Genomic DNA, 27,797 nt, shown 5'->3' with positions numbered 1-27,797 from the left:
GAATATGAGTGGGTGTTTTAGAAGGTTCTGTCTACGTCATTGCGATATGTGGAAAAGTTGTTGTCAAAATCTGTGCCAGACAGACTGACTGACGTTGAGACATCTCACGCCTTCTCGGTCTCCGTGGACACCTATCAGGACACACCTCTTTCCAAAAATGAACCCACATAATTAGAAGTAAATCTGGTTCGTTTTGTGCCGTATACAGTAGGTGACCGTTGCAGTGAGACGGAAACTCCGATGAGATGTTCAATTCAGTCTGTCTTTCAGGCTGCATTCAAGACCAGAAGCAGGCACAGGCTGTATTGGTATTGATCTGCTGTGGCTGGGCTCTCCAGGAGGCCTTCCCCTCTGAGCTCAGTTGGCTTGACCTGGAGCACCCTGCATGTCCAGCTTGAGGCAGGAGTGGTGACACCCGTGCGGGACCGTCAAGACTCACAGCCAGCAGAGAGGGGTGTGTTTGTGTGTGTCAAGTCAGTCAGTGTGTGTATGTGTGGAGGTGTGGGGGTTGGGCCGGTGTGGTGGGGGTTAATCTCCCTGAACTGGGGCAGATGTTGTTAACAAGCTCCTCTCAGGTCGGCTCCCTGCGTGGGAAAATGGCATCAAATCCTCCTGGGGTCAGGGCTTTGGTGTTGACCCACTGAGAGCCATCCATCCCGCCCTCTCGCTCTTTTCCTCTTCAGCCAGGCCTCATCCACTCACACTGACCCTAACTGACTGATAGAGAGGCCTCAGTCAATACACTGGAAATGTTATTTTCCCTCTCTTTTCTCATCCAATTTGTTTTGTTCACCAACTCAATACTCCCCTGCCTGGGAGGATATCAGCACCGATCCGCCAAACAGACGTGCTCCATAATGTCTCTTGTTAATTACAGCTTATGGTTGTATCACCATGCGTTGCACAACCACAAAGAATGCAGAGTGGGAGACACTTCAAAGCCACCGCCACTTCCAAATCAGAGCAGGGCCTTAGGACCAAATGACTTCCATTGATGTCAGTAGGAAGGTAAATTATTAGAATGAAAGGTTTATAGACGTTGGACAGGTTTTAGGTATAAATGTGAAGACGTGTGTTAGGGAAGGGTTCCTTGAAAGAATTCAAGTTAAAAATAAATAATTGTACTTGTTTTTCAATTAAACATACACACCGTGTTATCTGTCTAGGCCTGCACCACCTTCTGACTGTGGCATTCTCTTTAACTAACCTCTCTAGGGTACGTGAGACGGTAGCGTCCCACCTCTTCAACAGCCAGTGAAACTGCAGGGCGCCAAATTCAAACAACAGAAATCCCATAATTAAAATTCCTCAAAAATACATGTATTTAACACCATTTTAAAGATACACTTGTTGTAAATCCAGCCAGTGTCCGATTTCAAAAAGACTTTACGACGAAAGCAAACCAAACGATTATGTTAGGTGATTGCCTATTCACAGAATAACACAGCCTTTTTCCAGCCAAAGAGAGGATTCACTAAAAGCAGACATATAGATAAAATGAATCACTAACCTTTGATGATCTTCATCAGATGACACTCATAGGACTTCATGTATGTTTTGTTCGGTGAAGTTCATATTTATATCCAAAAATCTGAGTTTACATTGGCGCCTTACATTCAGAAGTTCCAAAACATCCTTTGATTTTGCAGAGAGCCACATGAATTTACAGGAATACTAATAATAAAATTGCTAAAAGATACAACTGTTATGCATGGAATTTTAGATGCACTTCTCCTTAATGCAACCGCTGTGTCAGATTTCAAAAAAGCTTTACGGAAAAAGCAAACCATGCAATAATTTGAGTTGGCGCTCAGAGCCCAATCAAGACACAAATATATCCGCCATATTATACAGTTAACAAAAGTCATAAATAGCATTATAAATCTTCACTTACCTTTGCTGATCTTCGTCGGAATGCACTCCCAGGACTCCCACTTCCACAAAAATTTTCGTTTTGTTCGGTAATGTCCATCATTTATGTCCAAATAGTTACTTTTGTTAGCGCGTTTGGTAAACAAATCCAAAGTCACGAAGCGCATTCACTAAAAGCAGACGAAATGTCAAAAAGTTCCCTAACAGTCAGTAGAAACATGTCAAACGATGTATTGAATCAATCTTTAGGATGTTTTTAACATAAATCTTCAATAATGTTCCAACCGGAGAATTCCATTGTCTTCAGAAGTGCGATGGAACAGAGCTCCCTCTCATGTGAACGCGCATGGTCAGAGCATGGTCAGCTCATGGCAGACCTTACTCATTCCCTTTTCCTTCGGCCCCACTTCACAGTAGAAGCATCAGACAAGGTTCTAAAGACTCTTGACATCTAGTGGAAGCCTTAGGAAGTGCAACATTACCGATATCCCACTGTATCTTCAATAGGAGCTGAGTTGAAAATCGTCCAACCTCAGATTTCCCACTTCCTTGTTGGATTGTTTCTCAGGTTTTTGCCTGCCATATGAGTTCTGTTATACTCACAGACATCATTCAAACAGTTTTAGAAACTTCAGAGTGTTTTCTATCCAAATCTACTAATAATATCTATATTCTAGCTTTTATGGCTTTGTAGCAGGCCGTTTACTCTGGGCATGCTTTTCATCCAGACTTAAAAATACTGCCACCTACCCTAAAGAAATTAACAGGGCGAAACCATTGGTAGTCTTGTAGAATGGCAATCTTGTGTAATCGAGGATTGTTGTCCAACAGCTTTGATTGAGATGCTGATATTGTTAGTCTTCACCTGATAAGGCGTGTGGAATCTCAGAATGAAGAGATATCTGGGTTAGTGTCACGTTCCTGACCTGTTTTCTGTTAGTTTTTGTATGTGTTAGTTGGTCAGGACGTGAGTTTGGGTGGGCAGTCTATGTTTTCTGTTTCTGTTGGTTTAAAGGGTGACCTGATATGGCTCTCAATTAGAGGCAGGTGGTTTTCATTTCCTCTGATTGAGAGTCATATTAAGGTAGGTGTTTTCACACTGTTTGTTGTGGGTGGTTTGTCTCCTGTGTATGTCGTTGCGCCACACGGGACTGTTTTCGGTTTGTTTGTATGTTCGTTCTTTTATGTAGTCAGGTTCCCTGTTCATGCATTCTTCGTGTTTCATGTCATGTTTCAGGTCGTCAGTTTGTTATTTTGTTAGTTTTTTTGTATAGTTGTTAGTTTCTTGTTTTTTCTCTCTTCTATAATTAAAGAAGATGTACTTTCCACCCAAACTCACGTCCTGACCAACTAACACATACAAAAACTAACAGAAAACAGGTCAGGAACGTGACATAACCCCCCCCTTAAAAAAACTAACAAACTGACGACCGTGAAGCTATACATACATAAGTGCTGACACAAAAACACTTCGACATAGACAGACCTGGACGACGAACTTACATGAAACACGAAGAACGCATGAACAGGGAAACTGACTACATAAAAGAACGAACATACAAACAAACCGAAAACAGTCCCGTGTGGCGCAACGACATACACAGACACAGGAGACAAACCACCCACAACAAACAGTGTGAAAACACCTACCTTAATATGACTCTCAATCAGAGGAAATGAAAACCACCTGCCTCTAATTGAGAGCCATATCAGGTCACCCTTTAAACCAACATAGAAACAGAAAACATAGACTGCCCACCCAAACTCACGTCCTGACCAACTAACACATACAAAAACTAACAGAAAACAGGTCAGGAACGTGACAGTTAGAGTGAACATTGATATCCACTCACTCAGGGTTGGTGTGAGTGTCAATTCTATTCAGGAAGTAGATGAAAGAAAACAGAAAGGGAAATCGGCTAACTTTATTTAGGAATTTAATATAGATTTATAACTTCAATTGGCATGCTATACTCAACATACCCTTTTAAACCTGCCCACTCAGAAATAGTATGAAAGCAGGCCTGACCAGAGTATGTCCTCTCCATATTACCCGATGCCAATGTGTGTTTTTACATGCCTCCCCTATGACTCAGCAGTGTGGGGGCGTGCCAGGCTACCAGCCAGGTGGCCAGGCTGCCAGCCAGGTGACCTTAAGTGCCACACTAGAGTTACCTTTCCTCGACAACACCCAGCACCTAGCCTGTGCCCATCCCCGTCCCTATCCCCTGAGCCTAGCATACGTACGTCAACACAAGCCAGCGCCCACGGCCTGCTTTACCCAGACTTAGTCCCTAATGGTCGGCTCATCCATTAAGGTGTCTGAATCCGCAGCACTGTTTGTTTTAGCACAGCAGGTGCGTGTGAATAGGAGACGGGTTTTACAGTTCCTTTGTCCCCAAAGAAAACACACAGATCCCACGCAGGGCTAGAAAGGTAGTATTCACTGGTGCTGATGGTTGTTGTTCTAGCGAGGGGATATTTGTAGAGGGTTCACCCTACAAGGATTTTTTGGGGCTCGTGTTCCATGAAGCCCTGTTGTTGAGGTTCACTTGAGCTTTTGGGAAGATGACTGTATGTGATTGGTGGATGACACATACATACAGCCGAGAGGGATACCTGTATGGAGAAAGGACATAGCATACCGACGGTTATGTGTCATGTACGTCAATGATGATAACAGAGGTGTTGAGGGCGACCTCTCCAGTGTGAAATCCAACCCTGAAGATGGTCCACTTCTGTAAGCCATATTCATTTGTTGTCCTATTTCACATTGTCTACCAACACTAAAGCGTGTAGTGGGGTTTCACCTTACTCACCAAAAGCAGGAAGTAATCCTTTGACCCTACTTGACCCGTCTTGAGAGCCTAGAAAACGGGTCCAAGTGTGTGTAAGTTACACTCGAGGTACATATGTCATATGTCCAGTGACAACTATCTGAAAATGGTACTGTATAGGGACAATGCAGTGACAAAGCAGTGATTGGGGAGCAGGGGTTAATGGAGGTAGGAGGGAGGCGACGCGGGGGGCAGACTCTCCTCTAGGCTACAGATATTGATTAGTGGTGGTTGGGGGACAGTGAGAAGGAACACAGATTGACAGACACACAATGGCCGCGCGGCGACTTAGCCACATAAGATGGCTCCTGATCATATTCCTATTGTCAGGATCAGTGTTCATTAAGCTGCTGGCTGTAACCTGTCTCAAACTCAATACCCATGCCGCCCCTCCATTCAACAACGTCCTACAAACACGCGTGCAAACATACATACAAAGCCCCCCCCTTCAAAACCCATAAACACACAAAGACCCCCCCCCCCCGCCCCACCTCACACACATATCACACATACACCCTCCTCCACAGACACCTGACCCCCACACTAAGTCCTGTGCAGCGGGGTTCGGAGGGGGATAAAGTTCCCTCTCTGATCTGATCTGTGAGGGGTTTATGGGAGACACCTCCTGCCTTGTCCTGCTGGGAGGGGAGCGTTGGTTACCCTGGGAACGTGGGGGGAGGTGGGACACGTTCAGTTCTGACTGACTCTGTCACTTATTGATTAGTTGCCATGGTGAGTTAGTCAGTGCTCTCTCCCTCCCTCCCGGCCGGCTGTAGGTGTGTCCTGGAGGCCAGGCAGGGCTGCCCAGATTAGCCTGCCCACAATTTGTCTGGAGAGGGCTATGACCTCTCTCACTCTCTCCATCTTCTCCTTTTGGTCTTGTCTCAGTTGTTTCTAGGACCGTGTCATTAAGCAAGTGGCTTTCCGAAGCTAAATCAGCCACAGTTAATCTCCTCCAGAGCCCTATCCATCTCCTCCATCTTGGTGACAATATGCATACAGCCAGTCTCATGGGGTCAGATGATGACATGGATTGTACATAAATGGTCTCTAGTTATTGAGCTGTGAAGTTCTGCGGCACCGCTGGGTGGATATCTTGTATGATCCAGCTTCACTTATCTCTGTACTGTTCTTGTTGTGGTCATAAGTGGGGCCATACGTTTTCCTTGACTATGCATCCTAACCAGGAAAACTCTGGGCCATAGGTTTAGGCGATGTCTATGATCCAGATCATTTTTTGCTGGCCAGGTAATTTGAGGTCAAAGAAAATTCTTGTCCCCGGTCATGAGGTCAGAAACAAAAAGTATGGTAGACCCATTTTGAATGAGAGGGACCCTGCAGTGCCAGGATTTCACCTGCAGTAGCAAACAGCCCTGTTGGAGCCCAGAGGCCACGATCCACCAAGTGAAGGGAGGCTTGTTATGGACCTCAGCCAGGGCTGAGGTTCCACCTGTGGAAAGCAGGAGACATGGGACATGAAGGAAGACGGAGAGCAGAAGATAGAAGATAAGGAAAGTCAAAGCACAGCTCAGTCGCTCTGGAGAGTTAGATGGATCTTCCCAAAAGCTTCCTTGGCTCCTCTTTTTTCAAAGCTGTCATGCGTTTGTTAATGTGGGCTTGGCCTGGAGTTCTCACCTGTCAAAGCAGTGAGGTGTAGTCTGCTTTATTTCCATTTTAGGAAAAAGTGAGGGGCGTTTAAGTCTTGGGCAGTTCTTCAAGAAATGCAAACTTTTCTCTATTTAGTAGCTGTGCACACTTCGGCCCTTCAAATTTGATGACAGGTCCTTCCCCGCCCCCTGTCCTCCCCAATATCACATCTCGGATGCATAAATAAGCCAGTGCTCCCCACATCACCCCACCCAGGGGGCCTGCATGACTTTAGTGCCTGAGCTGTGACACCAATCAGGGGAGATGGTGGGTTCTTTTGTCATGCTAACACAAATCGCCTCTTGGCTCATATTTAAATAACCCCTCTCTTCCTCCTCTCCCTCGCTCCCCCCCCTTCCTCCCCTCTCTTTCTCCACTCCCTCGCTCTCACCCCCTTTGCTCCTCTCTTTCTCCTCTCTCTCACTCTCGCCCCCCCTTTCCTCCCCTCTCTTTCTCCTCTCCCTCACTCTCGCCCCCGCTTTCCTCCCCTCTCTTCATCCTTCACTCCTTCTCATCCTCCCAAGGACCGAGAGGGAGCGGGAGAGAGAGAGAGCCTTCTATGTCATCAAAAGGAACATCAAATTTGACATACCAATTAGGCTAAAAATACTCAACTATAGAACCCATTGCCCTTTATAGTTGTGAAGTCTGGGGCCCGCTCGCCAACCAAGAATTCACAAAATGGGACAAACACCAAATTGAGACTATGCATGCAGAATTCTGATAAAATATCCTCTGTGTACACGTAAAACACAAAATAATGCATGCAGAGCAGAATTAGGACATTACCCGCTACTTATCAAAATCCAGGTAAGAGCCATTAAATTCTACAACCACCTAAAAGGTGATTCCCAACCCTTCCATAAGAAAGCCATCACCTACAGAGAGATGAACCTGGAGAAGAGTCCCCAAAGCAAGCTGGTACTGGGGCTCTGTTCACAAACACAAACAGACCCCGCAGAGCCACAGAACAGCAACACAATTAGACCCAACCAAATCATGAGAATACTAAAATGTAATTACTTAACACATTGGAAAGAATTAACAAAGAAACTGATCAAACTAGAATGCTACTTGGCCCTAAACATAGAGTAAACCGTGGCCGAATACCTGACCACTATGACTGACCCAAAATTAAGGAAAGCTTTGACTATGTACAGACTCGGTGAGCATAGCCTTGCCATTGAGAAAGGCTGCCGTAGGCAGCCCTGGCTCTCAATAGAAGACAGGCTATGTGCACGCTGCCTACAACATTAGGTGGAAACTGAACTGCACTTCCTAACCTCCTGCCAAACGTATGACCATATTAGAGAGACATATTTCCCTCAGATTACACAGACGCACAAAGAATTTGAAAACAAATCCAAATTTGATAAACTCCCATATCCATTGGGTGAAATGCCAGTGTGCCATCGCAGCAGCAATATCTATGACCTGTTTGCACAAGAAAAGGGCAACCAGTGAAGAACAAACATCATTGTGAATACAACCTATATTTATGTTAATATTCCCTTTTATTTTATTTTTTAACTATTTGAACATTGTTACAACACCGTAACTTGTTAGATATTGGTGCACTGTCGGAGCTAGAAGCACAAGCATTTTGCTACACTCATAATAACATCTGATAAACATGTGTATGTGACCAATACAATTTGATTTGATTTGTAATATGACATTTGAAATGTCTTTGTTCTTTTGGAATGTAATGTTTTTTTTATTTTTTATTATTTATTTCTCTTTTGTTTACCATCTATTTCACTTGCTTTGGTAATGTAAGCATATGTTTCCCATGCCAATAAAGCCCCTTGAATTGAATTAAATTGAGATAGAGTGTGGCTGTGCCCGGGGCTGCTGAGCTGATCTGAACGGCGGGAGCCACTCTTTCCTGGGGGTCAGCCTGTGTCTCAGGAGTCTCAGAGCGGGGGGCTGTTTCCATGCCCGACGGATGGAGGCCATTTCATATTCAAATGCTACAATCAGGCCTGTGACCCGTGAGGGGCTCTTTATGGCCCAGGCCCCAGGTCAGGGGTCAAGATGGGGATTTAATAGCACAGGCTAAAGAAGGGAAAGAGCGGGGGTGCAGAGTGATTTAGGGTCTGAATGAGTAATACAAAATCATTTTTACTAAGTTGTCATGTAAATTGAAATCTCTCTCTCATCGTTTTCCTACTCCTCTCTTATATAACTCTTCTGTGCTCAGCCCAGGACTTTTCTTTGAAAGAGACGGCATTCTCCCTGACTTGTCCGACTTGTAAACAGTAGCTGTGGAGCAGGAGAAGGTGGTGGTGAGATGGCAGGGGATTAGAAATGGAGATAAGGAGATGTTGGTTAGGCAGGCCCTTTTGACACTCCTTTGCTCCTGTGTGGTGCCACTGTGTCCGATGTGTCCGATGTGCTGCTGCTGCTGCTGGAGTGGCCTGTTATTCCTGTCCCTCGGGTGTGTTCTCTTCTCCTCCGCACTTGGAGAAGCTCTAGTGACATAGGACAGTGTGTGTGTGTGTCGTAACGGTTAAAACAGGTGACTAATACAGTTTTTCTGGCAGAGTTCAAGCGTTGCAGTAACTAAGCCACTTCAGCTGTCCTTCCACTTTGCAGCTAAATATAATTTTTTACCCTCTGTAGTTACTGCTACCTCTTCTGTGGCACTATGCTACTGTCTAAGCGAGCGTGTGTGACTCACACCCCAGCTAGCATATTTGGTTCCTTGGAAGTTGTGAGAACGTATGTTTTTGGTTTCACCAAATGTGAACATTTTACCTTTTCTGTGAGCGTTTATTTTTAGGTTGCAGGGAGATTTACTCTGGTTCCGTGAAAGTTTTCCTGGGAGGTTTTATTAACGCTCTGAGAACAGAAATTATAGGTTATTTGGAGGTTTTTGAATAACTTCCTTAACTTTAACTTTACGTTTCAATATGACTTTTAATAACACAAATTAATTTCCTTAGACATCAATCATAAAAAAACATATATTTTTTATTGTTACACAGCATCAGTGAGATTTGAACCAATAATCTTCTGTTCTATATCTATGGAATAAGTCCATTGAGCCACCAGTATGGCACTAGCATGTCATGTTTTTTTCTGCATACAAAGCTGTTCATTTTAGTCTATTCAATCAAATCAAGTTGTATTGGTCACATACACATGGTTAGCAGATGTTAATGAGAGTGTAGCGAAATGCTTGTGCTTCTAGTTCCGACAGTGCAGTAATATCTAACAAATAATCGAACAATTCCCCAACAACTACCTAATACACACAAACCTAAAGGGGTGAATGAGAATATGTGCATATAAGTATATGGATGAACAATGGCTGAGTGGCATAGGCAAGATGCAATAGATTATATAAAATACAGTATATACATGTGAAATGAGTAATGTAAGATATGTAAACATAATTAAAGTGGCATTATTTGTGGCATTGTGGCATTGTTTAAAGTGACTAGTGATCCATTTATTAAAGTGTCCAGTGATTGGGTTTCAATGTAGGCAGCAGCCTCTCTGAGTTAGTGATTGCTGTTTAGCAGTCTGATGGCCTTGATATTGAAAAAAAGCTTCTATCTCTCGGTCCCAGCTTTGATGCACCTGTACTGACCTCGCCTTCTGGATGATAGCGGTGTTAACAGGCAGTGGCTCAGGTGGTTGTTGTCCTTGATGATATTTTTGGCCTTCCTGTGATATCGGGTGCTGTAGGTGTCATGGAGGGCAGGTAGTTTGCCCCCGGTGATGCGCTGTGATACAGCCCGACAGGATGCTCTCGATTGTGTATCTGTAAAGGTTTGTCAGAGTTTGGGTGACAAGCCAAATTTCATCAGCCTCCTGAGCTTGAAGAGGCGCTCCTAATGTTGCGCCTTCTTCACCACACTATCTGTGTGGATGGACCATTTCAGTTTGTCTGTGATGTGTACGCCAAGGAACTTACCAATTTCCACCTTCTCCACTGCTGTCCCTTTGATGTGGATAGGGGGGTGCTTTCCTGAAGTCCACAATCATCTCCTTTGTTTTGTTGACATTAAGTGAGAGTTTTTTTTCCTGACACCACCCTCCGAGTGCCCTCACCTCCTACCTGTAGGCTGTCTCGTCGTTGTTGGTGATCAAGCCCACAACTCTTGTCGCCTGCAAACTTGATGACTGAGTTGGAGGCGTGCATGGCCACACAGTCGTGGGTGAACAGGGAGTACAGGAGAGGGCTGTGCACGCACCCTTGTGGGGCCCCAGTGTTGAGGGTCAGCGAAGTGGAGATGTTGTTTCCTACCTTCACCACCTGGGTGGGGCCCTTCAGAAAGTCCAGGACCCAACCCGATCCCATTTCAAAGGATACAAGCAAGATTAAGATCAGGTGTGGCCAATTAGTGGGCGCTGCCAACATACTTTACAAGATAGAGGATAGAGAGAGTTTTGTTGATGCTGAGAACTGAATGTACATGCTTTTAAATAATATTATTACAACGTTCTCTGTGTCACGTTCTGACCTTAGTTTCTTTTTATGTCTTTGTGTTAGGTTGGTCAGGGCGTGAGTTTGGGTGGGTAGTCCATGTTCTGTTTTCTATGTTGTTGTATTTCTATGTCTGGCCTGATATGGTTCTCAATCAGAGGCAGCTGTCGATCGTTGTCTCTGATTGAGAATCATATTTAGGTAGCCTGTTTTCCCACTATGGGTTGTGGGTGTTTATTTTCTGTCTAGTGTCTGTTCACCTTACAGAACTGTTTTGTTTTTCTTATCGTTGTTATTTTGTGAAGTGTTCAGTTTGAAATTAAAATATGACGAACACTTACCACGCTGCATTTTGGTCCTCCTCTCCTTCCACCAACGAGAATCGTTACACTTTGGACGTTATTAAAGTTTTCGTCACATTCTGAGAATGGAATGTATGTTTTTAAATAACGTTCTAAGAATGTTCTCTGAACTTTACTAAAGTATTCTTGTGTTTGTTATGGAAAGTTTTAATGTTCTTGGAACAATTTACGAACATGACTTTAAATAGAACCATGAGGAAACCTGTAGGAAACGTTTTGCTTAAGTACTGCAATTCCCACAGAAGGACGTTGTTTCTTAACGTTCTCTGAACTATTTGAAAACATATCACATGTCAAACCAGTTGGAGAATGTTCCTAGAACATTACCAAAATTGAAATTAACTGTAAGCATGTTATTACTTTTAGGAAATGTTCTGTTCAATTAAATTTTTTGTTTTTTTTGTTTGTTTTTGTGTGTGAAGTTACTTAAAACCTCTTAAGTGTAAAGTCCCAATATTTGGGGACCCTATTAGATTTTTTACATTTTAATTCAGTCTGGTATGAGAAAGGTAGCCCCTATCTGCAAAAGCACGGTGTTTGCGGAAAGCTGAGTGTCTTGACTATTGATTGGTGCCTTCAGATCTTTCGTGTGTCTTACTACCATATATGGGCATACGGATGTATAAGGGCAGGCCGAGGCGATGACCTCATTTCAAGATGTCTGCTACCTACATCCCGGTTAGTGTTGTGAAGCATAAACGAAATAAACACATAATACATTGATACACACCAAAAGCCCAGGACGCCACAGATCATGAGGATATCTTATTTGTCTGCCTGTGACCTACCGTTATTGATTACCAGCTCTGAGAGTCCAAATGTTTGTTTTACACAACGTTTTCATCAAACAACAAACATCTTACAAGGTAAGCTTCAATTTGGTCTGTGTTTGTGCTCCAGCTACATTTGGGGTATCAAATGAATCCTTAGGTTGGTAGGAACAAATCTAGGCCATCACCTAGTGACTTAGCCCATCAAAAAGACATGCTGTTGCCTGCTTACACGCTGTAGGCATCCATTTCACAGGGGATTGGCTACTATGCACCTTGACAGTCTTGTAGCCAATGAGATATGCTTTCCAGGAATATGCAGTTTACCTGGGTGGGACACAGCAAGGCCTAGGACCATTTATGCGTGATGTGAACTATTGCTTCCTGGCTCAGAGACTTGGAAACGTTCAGTGACCACACCTGACACCACTTACTAAAACATCTGGCCATTTCTAGTTGTTAGGTCTATCAATCCCATTTTTTAAATAATATTGTTCACATGTTGTGGAAGCCATCTGATGTGTTTCCACCTCTAGTCATCAATAATTCACTTATACCTTGTCAATGAAAGATTACTTTAAAAAAACACAAAAAAACGGTTATTTTGTGAGTGCTTGATCTTGTGTATTCTGAACTGCGTAACTCCTATCTTCTGATCATTTCCTCACACTTTCCCAGATGTTGTCTTTCCAAATTTACCAAGTTTTTTGCATGTCAGAATCATGTAATTACACATGAATAGCAGTTACTTTTGGGTATGTCTATTTAGGCGGGAATCTACATATTGCCATTACATTTAAGAGGTTAAATGTGCTATGAATGTTCCAAAGCCAAGTAACTAACCCTCACCATTCCCAGAAAGTTGTGGCAAGGTTGTATGCAAAATGACCATAGGACAACCAAGCTCTAAGAAACATATGGTTCTCAGAACATTATGTGCTAGCTGGGTCTTTTGGGTCTGTGGATAGGCAATGATGTCTGCCTTTTGGATTACATATTTTGTGCTTGCAAATATTTTTGGCATAAAATGTTGTGCTTATTACATTAAATTAACAGGATATCGTGTGATCTAGTCTGTTCACAGGTAGCCATGTAAACCCCATTGGAGATGCAGGTTTGAAGAGAAGCAGAGGAAATCCTCCACCCAACCCAGAGAAGCCCTCTCCAGGTCAGCAGCAACATTGGAGTACCCCACTACCTGACAGGTGGGTTTAGAGGCCCACTCAGGCTTTGACAAGGGCTTTGGTCTACTTCCCTTTCTCCCTCCCATACCAAATCTATGGTTGAGTCCATCTAAATTCCTGACAATCCAAAAACACACTTACTCTCCTATGAAGAAATTCCATGTCCAATGGATTTGACCCCAACTCTATCTGACAGCATGATCCTATCATGGTGGTTTGGGGCTAGGGGAGCTCACGGTGGTTGAGTGGTGTTTGTGAGGCAGGACCAGGGGTAGGGGAGTTAGTTTTGGGAGTGTGGTGAGGTACAGAGGCCAACACAAGCCTCAGTGAGCACAGCTGCAGTCCCACTGTCATTACTGCTCCTCTGGTGGCTGGGAAGAAAGGGGCTCCTTGCCGCATGGCTGCCCTCCCCCTGCTCGCCTGCCCACCCTGCGCCCAGGAAGGGTTGGTAGCGCCAGGCGGCACCATTCACAGTTCACACTCTCTCTCTCTTGTGTGGCAGCAGGGAGGTATAGAGCGAGGGGGGTTAAAGGGAGAGAGTAAAGGAGGAAGGAAGGGGTGTAGGGGTGTGTTCCCTCTCATCTCCCCTCTTCCCTTCTGACCATTCAGTTTCACACCCTTCACCCCTCTCTCTCCCCTCAACCCTCTCCACTCTCTCCTTTTTAGCCTGTGCACCTGCAGACCTTACACCCAGGCCATAGAGCTAAAGGATTGGGGTCTTCTGAGGGTTAGAGGGGAACTCTATTAAACAGCACATTTTTAAGTGCTGCCTTTTGATATGGGCCAGTGTTATTAAATCCAATGTAATATGTCACATGCGCCGAATACAACAGGTGTAGCCCTTACAGTGAAATGCTTACTTACAAGCCCTTTAACCAACAGTTCAGTTTTAAGGGAAAAAAGTTGAAATATAACAGAAAATTAAGGAACAACAATACAATAATAGTAGCGAGGCTGTATACAGGGGGTTCGGGTACAGAGTCAATGTGCGGCGGCACCGATTAGTCAAGGTAATTGAGGTAATATGTACATGTACAGTAGGTAGAGGTAAAGTGACTATGCATGGATAATAAACAGAGAGTAGCAGCAGCGTAAAAATGGGGGCTGGGGACAATTTTTATTTTATTTTTTATTTTTTATTTCACCTTTATTTAACCAGGTAGGCTAGTTGAGAACAAGTTCTCATTTGCAACTGCGACCTGGCCAAGATAAAGCATAGCAGTGTGAACAGACAACAACACAGAGTTACACATGGAGTAAACAATAAACAAGTCAATAACATGGTAGAAAAAAGAGAATCTATATACAATGTGTGCAAAAGGCATGAGGTAGGCAATAAATCGAATAATTACAATTTAGCAGATTAACACTGGAGTGATAAATCATCAGATGATCATGTGCAAGAAGAGATACTGGTGTACAAAAGAGCAGAAAAGTAAATAAATAAAAGCAGTATGGGGGTGAGGTAGGTAAATTGGGTGGGTAGTTTACAGATGGACTATGTACAGCTGCAGCGATCGGTTAGCTGCTCGGATAGCAGATTTTTAAAGTTGTTGAGGGAGATAAAAGTCTCCAACTTCAGAGATTTTTGCAATTCGTTCCAGTCGCAGGCAGCAGAGAACTGGAAGGAAAGGCGTCCAAATGAGGTTTTGGCTTTAGGGATGATCAGTGAGATACACCTGCTGGAGCGCGTGCTACGGGTGGGTGTAGCCATCGTGACCAGTGAACTGAGATAAGGCGGCACTTTACCTAGCATAGCCTTGTAGATGACCTGGAGCCAGTGGGTCTGACGACGAACATGTAGCGAGGGCCAGCCGACTAGGGCATACAGGTCGCAGTGGTGGGTCGTATAAGGTGCTTTAGTAACAAAACGGATGGCACTGTGATAAACTGCATCCAGTTTGCTGAGTAGAGTATTGGAAGCTATTTTGTAGATGACATCGCCGAAGTCGAGGATCGGTAGGATAGTCAGTTTTACTAGGGTAAGTTTGGCGGCGTGAGTGAAGGAGGCTTTGTTGCGGAATAGAAAGCCGACTCTAGATTTGATTTTGGCTTGGAGATGTTTGATATGAGTCTGGAAGGAGAGTTTGCAGTCTAGCCAGACACCTAGGTACTTATAGATGCCAATAGTCCGGGTAGCCATTTGATTAGCTGTTCAAGAGCCTTATAGCTTGGGGGTAGAAGCTGTTAATCTTGACGCTAGGGGTCAGATTTTTTATATTTTTTAAATTACGTTCCCAAGGTAAACGGACTATTTCTCAGGTCCAGATCGTAGAATATGCATATAATTTACAGATTAGGATAGAAAACTCCAAAGTTTCCAAAACTGTCAAAATATTGTCTGTGAGTATAACAAAACTGATTCTGCAAGCGAAAACCTGAGAAAATATAACCTGGAAGTGATGTATATATTTTTTTTAATCTGTGTTTCCTGGCCAGTCTTTCTTCCATTTAAAGGGGTATCAACCAGATTCCTTTTCCAATGGCTTCCTCAGGCTGTGACCAGGCTTTAGACATAGTTTCAGGCTTTTATTTTGAAAAATGAACGAGATTTTTCAAAAGTAGTCAGGTGTCCTCTGAATAGTGCCTGCACGCGAGAGGGGAGCTCTCCACTTTCCTTTTCTCTCTTATTGAATAGGTTATGTTCCGGTTGAAATATTATCGATTATGTTTGTTAAAAACAACCTGAGGATTGATTATAAAAAACATTTCACATGTTTCTACAACCATTACAGATACTTTTTGGAATTTTCGTCGAACGGAACGAGGCTGTAGTTTTCTCAACATAACGCGCAACCCAAATTGCGTTTTTTTGTTATAAAAGTAATATTTATCGAACAAAAATAACATTTATTGTGTAACTGGGAGTCTCGTGAGTGCAAACATCCGAAGATTATCAAAGGTGAGCGATTAATTCTATTGCTTTTCTGACTTTCGTGACCATGGTAATTTGGGGCTAGCTGTTGTAGCATTGATTGATACACTCACAAAAGCTTGGATTTATTTCTCTGTAAAGCATATTTTCAAAATCTGACACGATAGGTGGACTAACAACAAGCTAAGCTGTGTTTCGGTATATTTCACTTGTGATTGCATGATTATAAATATTTTTAGTCATATTTTTGAATTTGGCGCCCTGCAATTCAGCAGTTGTTTAGGGAAATGATCCCATAATCGGGATCTGTGCGCAGAAAGGTTAAGAAGCCTTTTTGACCTAGACTTGGCACTCTGATACTGCTTGCTGTGCGGTAGCAGAGAGAACAGTCTATGACTAGGGTGGCTGGAGTCCTTGGCAATTTTTGGGCCTTCCTCTGACACCGCCTTGTATGGAGGTCATGGATGGCAGGAAGCCTGACCCCATTGAGGTACTGGGCCGTACGCACTTCCCACGGTCGGAGGCCGAGCAGTTGCCATACCAGGTGGTAATGCCACCAGTCAGGATGCTGTCGATGGTGCAGCTGTAGAGGAACCATGCCAAATATTTTCAGTCTCCTGAGGGGGAATAGGTTTTGTCGTGCCCTCTTGACGACTGTCTCGGTGTGCTTGGACCATGATAGTTTGTTGGTGATGTGGACACCAAGGAACTTGAAGCTCAACCTGCTCCACTACAGCCCCGTCAATGAGAATGGGGGCGTGCTCGATCCTCCTTTTCCTGAAGTCCACAATCATCTCCTTTGTCTTGATCACGTTGATGGAGAGGTTGTTATCCTGGCACCACACTGCCAGGTCTCTGACCTCATCACTATAGGCTGTCTCACTGTTGTCGTCGGCAATCTTAATGATGGTGCTGGAGTCGTGCTTAGCCATGCAGTCATGGGTGAACAGGGAATACAGGAAGGGCAGATGTGTTGTTACCTACCCTTACCACCTGGGGGCGGCCCGTCATGAAGTCCAGGATTCAGTTGCAGAGGGAGGTGTTTGGTCCCAGGGTCCTTAGCTTAGTGATGAGTTTTGAAGGCACTACGTTGTTGAACGATGAGCTGTAGTCAATGAATAGCATTCTGACATAGGTGTTTGTTTTGTCCAGGTGGGAAAGGACAGTGTGGAGTGCAAGAGATATTGCATCATCTGTGGATCTGTTCTGGCGGTTTGCAAATTGGAGTTCATGGCTACAGACGTGAGTGCTATGGGTTGGTAGTCATTTAGGCAGAATATCTTAGTGTTCTTAGGCACAGGGACTATGGTGGTCTGCTTGAAACATGTTGAAAATGTCAGTGAAGACACTTGCCAGTTGGTCACTGCGTGCTCGGAGTACACGTCCTAGTAATCCGTCTGGCCCTGGTTAAAGGTCTTACTCACATCGGCTACGGTGTATGTGTGATTCCACAGTCGTCCAGAACAGCTAATGTCTCATGCATGCTTCAGTGTTGCTTGCCTCGAAGCGAGCATAGAAGTTATTTAGCTCGTCTGGTAGGCTTGTGTCACTGGGCAGCTCTCAGCTGTGCTTCCCTTTAGTCCGTAGTAGTTTGCCAGCCCTGGCACATCCGACGAGCGTCGGAGCTGGAGTAGTATGACTCGATCCTAGTCCTGTATTGATGCTTTGCCTGTTGGATGGTTCGTTGGAGGACCTAGTGGGATTTCTTGTAAGCGTCTGGGTTAGAGTCCCACTTCTTGAAGGCGGCAGCTCTAACCTTTAGCTCAGTGCGGATGTTGCCTGTAATCCATGGCTTCTGGTTGGGGTATGTACGTACGGTCATTGTGGGCACGACATCATCAATGTGCTTATTGATGAAACCAGTGACTGATGTGGTGTACCCTTTCATGCCATCGGAAGAATCCCGGAACATATTCTAGTCTGTGTTAGCAAAACAATCCTGTAGCTTAGCATCTGCGTTCTCTGACCACTTCCTTATTGAGTGAGTCACTGGTACTTCCTGCCTTAGTTTTTGCTTCGAAGCAGGAATCAAGAGGATAGAGTTATGGTCAGATTTGCCAAATGGAGGGCAAGCGAGAGCTTTGTACGCATCTCTGTGTGTGGAGTAAAGGTGGTGTAGAGTTTTTTTCCCTCTGGTTGCACATTTAACATGCTGGTAGAAATGAGGTAAAACGGATTTAAGTTTCCCTGTTATGAAATCCCTGGCCACTAGGAGCGCCGCATTTTGATGAGCATTTTCCTGCTTGCTTATTGCCCTATACAGCTCATTGGGTGCCGTCTTAGTGCCAGAAATGGTTTGTGTAGACAGCTACGAATAGACAGCTATGAAAAATATAGATGAACATATTCTTGGTAAATAGTGTGGTCTACAGCTTATCATGAGATACTCTACCTCAGGCAAGCAAAACCTTGAGACTTCCTTAATAATAGATTGCATGCACCAGCTGTTGTTTACAAATAGACATAGACCGCCACCCCTTGTCTTACCGGAGGCAGCTGTTCTATTTTGCCGATGCACCGAAAACCCAGCCAACTGTATGTAATCCATGTCACAGTTCAGCCACGACTCAGGTGAAACATAAGATATCACAGTTTTTAATGTCCCATTGATATCCTCATCCATTTTGGTATCCAATGATTGTACCTTGGCTAATAGGACTGATGGTAGAGGGGGTAAGACAATGGGTGGCGGTCTGTGTATATACATTATGTAGACGAGATTTAATGTCCTTTGACAGAGAGGGAAGGAGTTTAGATGATTTATACAGCAGGTCTTTAAAGCTGTCCCATAACGTAACCTTTCTGGGTTTGTGTCAATACTAATCTATATGAAGGGACAGCTAACAACCGATTAACCCTAAACATGCCTGTCCTCTATACAATCTGGTGTTGCAGCTCAGCTCAGCTTAGTGAATGCTACAGTAACCTCATCAGATATGTAGGTAGAACAGGTATGTAGAACAGAGGACCGTATAGTACTGAAACATTCCGTATTGTTGAGCAAACTGCCACAGGGTAACCAGTCTAATCACATGGATCATACACATTTTGTTTCCTTAATAAACCTTTTGTTTTGGAGTTGAGCCTCACAACTTCAACACAAGTAGATCGTATCAAGCCATGATGTTCCCTAAAATCGCCGTAGCAGCGTCACTCTGCGTCTATTCCCCACCTGTTGTAACGTTATGTTCAGTCGTGTAGAACTGCTCGCTCGCTCCCCATGCACGCCAGACCCCCCACACTACAATACAGCTATTTGGAAGAAGGAGAAAAAAATATTCTCTTTGAAAGAAAAACCACAAAGGCTGATGAAATCACTCTGTACGGCCTTAATTCTACCATTAGGCAAGCGGCAATGAGAGACAGCGAGAGGCAGTGCTAAGGCAATTGGCTGGGCCTCTGCTCTATATTCACAGGCCCAGGATGAGGCTGGGGGACCTGCTGAGAAAATAGTGTCGTAATCAGGAGCCACATGTTCTGCCTGATCAGGTACGCTGGCCCCCACTCCTCTCTCTCTCCCTCTCTCCCCTCCTCCTCCCTTCCTCTCCTCCCCACCCGTGACTCCCTTCCCGCTCCCTGGCCAGTAAGGAGATCCTAATGACAGTTTGTATGTACTGAGCATCTCGTATGTGAGGAACTTGGCAGGGAGGGAGGAGAGACGAGGCCTGAGGTTGGGGTGGGAATGAGAGGTAGAGAGTTTGGGAGATGGGGGGGGGGTGTTTTTTTTGTTCAGACATTTCATTATTCAGGTTGGCTGAACTAAATTCTAAACCCATAAAATTCGTATCCCCTCTGGTGACCATTTGCATATATTTTGCCCCCCCCCCGGCCTCCAAATTCCCCTTTTTTCCTCAGAAAGTGAAAGAGAGGGCGAAGCAACCAGGCCCGTCTAGGCTTTAAGATGTCACCATGGTGTGAAATATGGGTGAACAAGCAGGGGCTTTGAAACTCCAACTGATCCCCCTTAGCCCTTTTTACACACACTCACACACTCACACACTCACACCTCTATCCCCCTGTCCTACCTATACCAGAGAAGCCACCTAACTCTTTGTAATGCTAATTTTGCAACTTTTTCTCAAACTTACAAATGCTAATTTAAAACATTCAACAGTTATATGGTTTGTAGTTTTTACCCAATGACATTTGCTGAAAAATATTTGTTTAAATCACAAAAGAACAAGTGTTTGTGATAGGGAAACAATAACTGACACGACATCACATCGAGTTAAACCTACAAGAACAATGTTCCAGGGAAATATTTTATAAAAACATCTAAGTCCATTTTAATTGTCCCAATTTTACACTCACATTGGTGAAAGTTGGGGATTAATTTTCAGACAGAAATGTTTGAAGCCAGGTCCTAATATTCAATGTGGAATGTGTGCCCAATAGCGTATATATGATGAAGAGAACACACAGGTAGATGAGGGTGGGCACATGTTCTGTCTGAGAATCTAGTTGGCTATAACAACTACAACATTACACACCCATGCAGATAGCCAGCCATGGGAGACACCTGTTTGTTTGACTAGCTGAGTTGGGCTTTTTGTTTTGAACTGTGCCGTGCTCTGGTCCAATGGCACTTGTTTTATGGCCCATATGTGTGGAACTGTGGATGGGGCATGGGGGCTGAAGTTGGATGGTGATGGTAGTGAGAGGTGAGGAGGGAGCATTTAGTCACATGGGATTTGCTTCTGCTGTCACCCCCCGTCCCCCCTGCAGGAGCCCCTCTGCCTCCCACACGCCTCCCTCGGCCCGCTCCCCGGTGCTCAGGCAGAATGCAGCGTCAGGAGGCTGAGCACTGAGCGGCCATTGTGTGTGCTAACCAAAGCGGAATGCCCGGGTGACAAAAGGGGGAGGAGTGGACTCAGGGCGCACAAAGCCAGGGGTAGGAGAGGGGTGGTAGAGGAATAGGAGGAGGGGTGGAGGATGGGGTGCGTATGGCTGGGGGCTAAATAGATCCAGTCAGCCCCAAATACTCCATGCACCCCCAAAACTCCCTACAACCCCTCTCCCCCTCTGTAACCCTCTCTTCCCCACTCTGTCCTCCTGGGATGTATGTGGGCTGGGGGAAAATACAACAACTGAAACTGCAAACTCACTGTTGTTTTTACTTTCATGAATCGTGTCTTCAAACTGGCCAAAATACGTAGATAGTATGTATCAGTAGTCATCATTGACCTAAATCCCTATCAAACTGGCCCGTGAGCATTCTGTCTCTCTGTCTAACTAACAGGTGTTGCTGACATCCTAAAATAGACACAAAATACTTTCGGCTCGGTTCACAAACTTTCAACATATACTGTACGTTTGGAATGAAACGGTGGGACAGATAATCTCATTCATATTTGAGATCCAATTTGACATCTGACATTGACATTTTATTTGAGGAACTTGTTCTATATCCTCCTTTTTCAACTTCCCCAATACAGTCATGTCAGTGATTGATTGCTGAGGGCCCTGTGGTGTTTGGGAGAGAGAGAGAGAGAGAGAGAAGGAGAAAGAGAGAGAGAGGAGAGAGAAAGAGAAAGAGAGAGAGGAGAGAGAAGGAGAAAGAGCGAGAGAGAGAAATAGAAAGAGAGCGAGGAATCTGCATAACATTACCACTCTAAACCAACCACTAACCCTTCATAGAGAAGACCTGAGTGAAGAGACCACTCTAAACCAACCACTAACCCTTCACAGAGAAGACCTGAGTGAAGAGACCACTCTAAACCAACCACTAACCCTTCATAGAGAAGACCTGAGTGAAGAGACCACTCTAAACCAACCACTAACCATTCATAGAGAAGACCTGAGTGAAGAGACCACTCTAAACCAACCACTAACCCTTCATAGAGAAGACCTGAGTGAAGAGACCACTCTAAACCAACCACTAACCCTTCATAGAGAAGACCTGAGTGAAGAGACCACTCTAAACCAACCACTAACCCTTCATAGAGAAGACCTGAGTGAAGAGACCACTCTAAACCAACCACTAACCCTTCATAGAGAAGACCTGAGTGAAGAGACCACTCTAAACCATCCACTAATCAGTGGCTTGGTATCAATACATCAAACACATGGTTTCCATGTGTTTGATGCCATTCCATTTGCTCCGTTCCAGCCATTATTATGAGCTGTCCTCCCCTCAGCAGCCTCCTGTAAACAACAGCTGGTGCATGATATCTAAGGAAGTCTCGAGCTACTGCTCGCCCGAGGTCGAGTTCTCATGATAAGCTGCAGACAAAATTACCTACCGAGAGAGTTTTCATCTATATCCTTTGTCGCTGTTTACATACCAACACAGTCAGAGGCTGGCACTTAGACAGCATTGAATGAGCTTTATTCCGCCATAAGCAAACAAGAAAACCCTCACCCAGAGGCGGTGCTCCTAGTAGCCGGGGACTTTAATGCAGGGAAACTTAAATCCGTTTTACCAAATTTCTATCAACATGTTAAATGTGCAACCAGAGGGAAAAGAACTCTGGACCAAATATACTCCACACACAGAGATGCATACAAAGCTCGTCCACCATTTGGCAAATCTGACCATAATTCTATCCTCCTGATTACTGCTTACATGCAAAAATTAAAGCAGGAAGCATCAGTGACTAGATCAATAAAAAAGTGGGCAGATGAAGCAGATGCTAAGATACAGGACTGTTTTGCTAACACAGACCGGAATATGTTCCGGGATTCCTCATATGGCATTGAGGAGTACACCACATCTGTCGTTGGCTTCATCAATAAGTGCATCGATGACGTCGTCCCCACAGTGACCGTACGTGCATACCCCATCCAGAAACCATGGATTACAGGCAGCATCCGCACTGAGCTAAATGCTAGAGCTGCCGCGTTCAAGGAGCGGGACTCTAACCCGGAAGCTAATAAGAAATCCCGCTATGCCCTCCGACGAACCATCAAACAGGCAAAGCGTCAATACAGGACTAAGATCGAGTCATACTACACCGGCTCTGATGCTCGTCGGATGTGGTAGGGCCAGTAAACCATCACAGACTACAAAGGGAAGCACAGCTGAGAGCTGCCCAGTGACACAAGCCTACCAGACGAGCTAAACTACTTCTATGCTCGCTTTGAGGCAAATAACACTGAAACATGCGTGAGAGCACTAGCTGTACCAGAAGACTGTGTGATCACGCTCTCCGCAGCCAATGTGAGTAAGACCTTTAGACAGGTCAACATTCACAATGCCGCAGGGCCAGACGGATTACCAGGACGTGTACTGCGAGCATGCACTGACCAACTAGCAAGTGTCTTCACTGACATTTTCAACCTCTCCCTGTCCGAGTCTGTAATACCAACATGTTTTAAGCAGACCACCATAGTGCCTGTGCCCAAGAACACTAAGGTAACCTGCCTAAGTGACTACTGACCCGTAGCACTCACGTCTGTAGCCATGAAGTGCTTTGAAAGGCTGGTAATGGCTCACATCAACATCATCATCCCAGAAACCCTAAGCCCACTCCAATTTGCATGCCGCCCCAACAGATCCAAAGATGATGGAGTCTCTATTGCACTCCACACTGCCCTTTCCCACCTGGACAAAAATAACACCTATGTGAGAATGCTATTCATTGACTACAGCTCAGCGGTCAATACCATAGTGCCCTCAAAGCTCATCAATAAGCTAAGGACCCTAGGACTAAACAACTCCCTCTGCAACTGGATCCTGGACTTCCTGACGGGCCGCCCCCAGGTGGTAATGGTAGGTAACAACATATCTGCCACGCTGATCCTCAACATGGTGGCCCCTCAGGGGTGCGTGCTCAGCCTCCTCCTGTGCTCCCTGTTCACTCATGACTGCACGGCTAGGCACGACTCCAACACCATCATTCATTTTGCCGATGACACAACATTGGTATTCCTGATCACTGACAACAACGAGACAGCCTATAGGGAGGTTAGAGACCTGGCCGTGTGGTGCCAGGACAACAACCTCTCCCTCAACGTGATCAAGACAAAGGAGATGATTGTGGACTACAGGAAAAGGAGGACCGAGCACATCCTTATTCTCATCGATGGGGCTGTAGTGGAGCAGGTTGAGAGCTTCAAGTTCCTTGGTGTCCACATCACCAACAAACTAACATGGTCCAAGCACACCATGACAGTCGTGAAGAGGGCACGACAAAACCTATTCCCCGTCAGGAGACTGAAAAGATTTGGCATGGGTACTCAGATCCTCAAAAGGTTCAACATCTGCACCATCAAGAGCATCCTGACTGGTTGCATCACTGCCTGGCATGGCAACTGCTCGGCCTCTGACCGCACGGCACTACAGAGGGTAGTGCGAACGGCCCAGTACATCACTGGGGCCAATCTTCCTCCCATCAAGGACCTCTATACCAGGCAGAGAAAGGCCCTCCACAATCTCTATACGTGTCAGAGAAAACCCCTAAAAACTGTCAAAGACTCCTGCCACCCTAGCCATAGGCTGTTCTTTCTGCTACCTCATGGCAAGTGGTACCGGAGCGCCAAGTCTAGGTCCAAGAGGCTTCTCAACAGCTTCCACCCCCAAGCCATAAGACTCCTGAACATCTAGTCAAATGGCTACCCAGACTATTCACATTTGCCCCCCCCCCCCCCCCTCCCAACACACCGCTGCCACTCTCTGTTATTATCTATGCATAGTCACTTTAATTAACTCTACCTACATGTACATACTACCTCAACTAACCGGTGCCCCTGCACATTGACTCTGTACCGGCACCCCCCTGTATATATTGTTATTTTTTACTGTTCCTCTTTAATTACTTGTTACTTTTTTATCTCTTATTCTTATCCATATACATTTTTTAACTGCACTGTTGGTTAAAGGGCTTGTAAGTAAGCATTTCACTGTAAGCTGTAACCTGTTGTATTCGGCGCATGTGACTCATACAATTTCATTTGATTTGTGGAGCGTATCCACTCCAAACAGAATTCTAGTAGTAGTATCACTCTGGTCTACGCCGATGGGACTTAGCCTGTTTGGGTTCAACTAGATACTGGATCTCTCCTTCTGTCCCAAACTGACTGTGGGGACAGCCAGCCAGTGAGATGTCTGCATTAGATACATGTCTTTGTGTTGCCATGGAGATAACCTCCAGATGGCCTCCAGTCATGGATGTCCCCTGGCCCACCCCTTGGCTGGTCACCAAACCCACAAAGGGCCACAGGGCCAGTTTGAAGAGGCCTCTCTTGCTCGTCGGGCCCTTCCTCACCCCCTCTAATGCAAGGTGGACTCAGGAACATCAAAGGGATGCTCTATAGAAACTCCCCTCTCGATCCTGCCCCCCCCCCCCCCCCCCCCCCCCATCCCCCTCCTCCCTCTCACCTCCCCTCATATACACACTTACCATTTGAAAACCCTCTTCATTCCTGCGGACCTCACCCTTTTCACATCTATTTACAAACCCCACTGTAGGCCCCAAAGGCAGTGTCCCTTTTGTCTGGCTGTTAGCAACCGGGTTAGGAAGTAGCTTGCTGGGTTGTTTTACGTTATCTTTTGTGATGTTGAACTAGAGGGTCAAACTCATCGAAAGCCCTCAGGGCCACGCATAGGTCATATAACAGTAGTGAACTGGTAGGGTCAACCCAGGAAATCCACAACACACTTTCTTTACCACTACTCCTACAAGGTGTGTTTTGCCCAGAGCTAGTGCATTTGTGTCTCTGGACAGTACAGGTTGTCTTGGCCCTACCTCACCTCCAGTAGTGCAGTCAGAGCCCTCTCCATCAGAACCATGTCCCTGCCAGCCATTATCCATGCAGCCTGTAAATCGGCCCGCAATCAGGGCCCCGTTGCTCCTGGAGCCCTCACCTCGCCACTCCAGATGATTCCCCTGGCTGATTGGGCTAACTGGACTCCTGTCTGTGGAGGCATTAGCATGGATTGTTTTCTGGATGGCACACTGATGGAGCTGTATTAGCATTCACACCTCACCTCTCCTCACCTCTGCTGAGCCCCTGGGCTTAAGGAGGGGAGTCCTCACAAGTGGCTTTAGACTGGAACCGAACGGTAACTAGACTAGCGGGTTGGTCTACTGGAGACTAGTCCGTCTGGGTTTAGATTTCTTTAGATAAGAGACATTTCTGTTGTTTACAATTCTGTCTTGTCAAATGGGTTGTGACTGAACACAGTAAGAAGCTCACTCCCCAACTCTGTGTCTCACCCATACTCTGCAGCAATCAGAGACTGACCCATGGCTGGTGTCTTACCGTGATGCCTATGGAGAAGGTCTGATGTGCTCTGTGTCTGTGGTTTTAGATAGGTAGGGATGAGAAAATGGGTTTGTGAGTGGCGACATCATCAAGCTTTCATGTGAGTGAGTGAATTGAGTTGGTTTCCGTTTGTGAGACTGTGAATCTGTGAGACAGAGAAAAAATGAGAGAGTGAGCGGTTGAGTGAGTGTGTTTGGCTTGTGATTAGCAGCCCCCCCCCCCCCCAAACGCTTGCACATACACACACATCTCAACCTCTCTCTCTGGCTGAGTTATGCCCGGAGACAACCATTGTCTAGAGCCTTGTGGAATCCTGGTGACATCACAGTTGCCCAGGCTCTAGTGCGCTTAGTGACCACTCAGCTCTGGACAGGCCTCATGTCTGGCTCCACACAAACAGAGAGAGAGCGAGCAAGAGAAAGAAATAGAGAGATAAAGGGAGGGAGTGGAGAGATGAAAGAGTTGGGTCATTGGAGAGAGAGGGGGTGGGAGCGGGGGACAGAGAGGGGGTTGAGTGAGAGCGGTTGGGGAGGGGGGAAAGAGAGAGAGGGATAGGGAGAGATTTGGGGTATTGGGGGGAGAGAGAGGAGAGTCAGGGGGAGAGGGGGAACCGTGTGGAGTGTTTTGGGTTCTTATAGTTAGCCAAATCAACCCACAATGTACAAACATCCAGCAGACCTGTCTCCCACGTGGTACACAGGGCAGAACGAAAAAGTGCCAAACTTCCTGTATTTAGAACCACATTATCTCATTCAGACTAGGGGGTAGATTCAATCTGTAGCGCCGAAGATCTGCCCTATACCCCAATATAAATGTATAGGTCATTTCCGATTGTGCTGACATATGCAGCCTTTACTGTGAATGCGGTAAAGGCTGCATTAAATTGTGCTTGAATAATTGAATGAACCACATTTTATACTATGTAGAAATATCTAATGCTATAAGACATATCTGGTTAATCAATGACGGGAAACCAGAAAGGAAGCTGGTCGCATTTGCAACCTGATCCTAGAAACAGAGGAGATACTCAAAGAATATAATTTACTGTCAGATATAGGAATCAGACACAGATCCTCTCTAGGAATTACTGTGTGTGTGTGTGTGTGTGTGTGTGTGTGTGTGTGTGTGTGTGTGTGTGTGTGTGTGTGTGTGTGTGTGTGTGTGTGTGTGTGTGTGTGTGTGTGTGTGTGTGTGTGTGTGTGTGTGTGTGTGTGTGTGAGAGAGAGGCGGAGAGAGAGGCGGAGTGAGAGAATCAGAGACAGAGAGAGACAGAAAGAGATGGAGCGAGAGAGAGCAGAAATGGGCCTCCGGTGTAATCTTGCGCTATGTGTCTGAGCTGGTCTTTCTTTCCGCTTGTTAGGACTGTCTCTGTTAGTAATCATGATAAAGTTTACTGTCTGTCTCTCTCCGTGTCACAGAGTTGTAGAGCGGGTCAGAATGTTCAGCAAAAGAGTGGAACGTGTTAATCATTTTGTGGTTTTCATTTATAGTGAGGTTATGTGGCAGCTGCTATATTTGTATGTGCGAGTGAGCATTGTGTGGGTATCTGTGTGTGTGTGCATGTGTGTGTGTAGGCGTGTGTTTATTTCAATGTGTGTGTATGCTT

The 27,797-nt window shown here is 45.3% G+C and overlaps 1 protein-coding gene across 10 annotated transcripts in view; it reads left to right on the top strand.

Annotated features, from left to right (window-relative positions):
- The window catches only part of LOC129827693 (bromodomain-containing protein 4-like), a 128,737-nt gene that overhangs the window by 41,687 nt on the left and 59,253 nt on the right, over positions 1-27,797 (top strand). For 5 of the 10 annotated variants that reach the window (XR_008755208.1, XR_008755209.1, XR_008755210.1 and 2 more), the window contains exon 3: positions 13,000-13,094. Coding sequence is in view for 3 of the 10 variants with exons in the window: in XM_055888767.1 (XP_055744742.1) it covers positions 13,000-13,094 (95 nt within the window). In the remaining 7 variants the exon portion in view is untranslated. Of the gene's footprint in view, positions 1-12,999; positions 13,132-27,797 lie in introns of all 10 variants that reach the window. The other 5 variants (XR_008755207.1, XR_008755204.1, XR_008755205.1 and 2 more) reach the window with 1 other exon arrangement.

Source organism: Salvelinus fontinalis, chromosome 29 (assembly GCF_029448725.1).
Source record: "Salvelinus fontinalis isolate EN_2023a chromosome 29, ASM2944872v1, whole genome shotgun sequence".
NCBI classification, from domain to species: domain Eukaryota; kingdom Metazoa; phylum Chordata; class Actinopteri; order Salmoniformes; family Salmonidae; genus Salvelinus; species Salvelinus fontinalis.
Note: the sequence above shows the minus strand (reverse complement) of the source record. Positions and strands in the feature narration are given on the sequence as shown.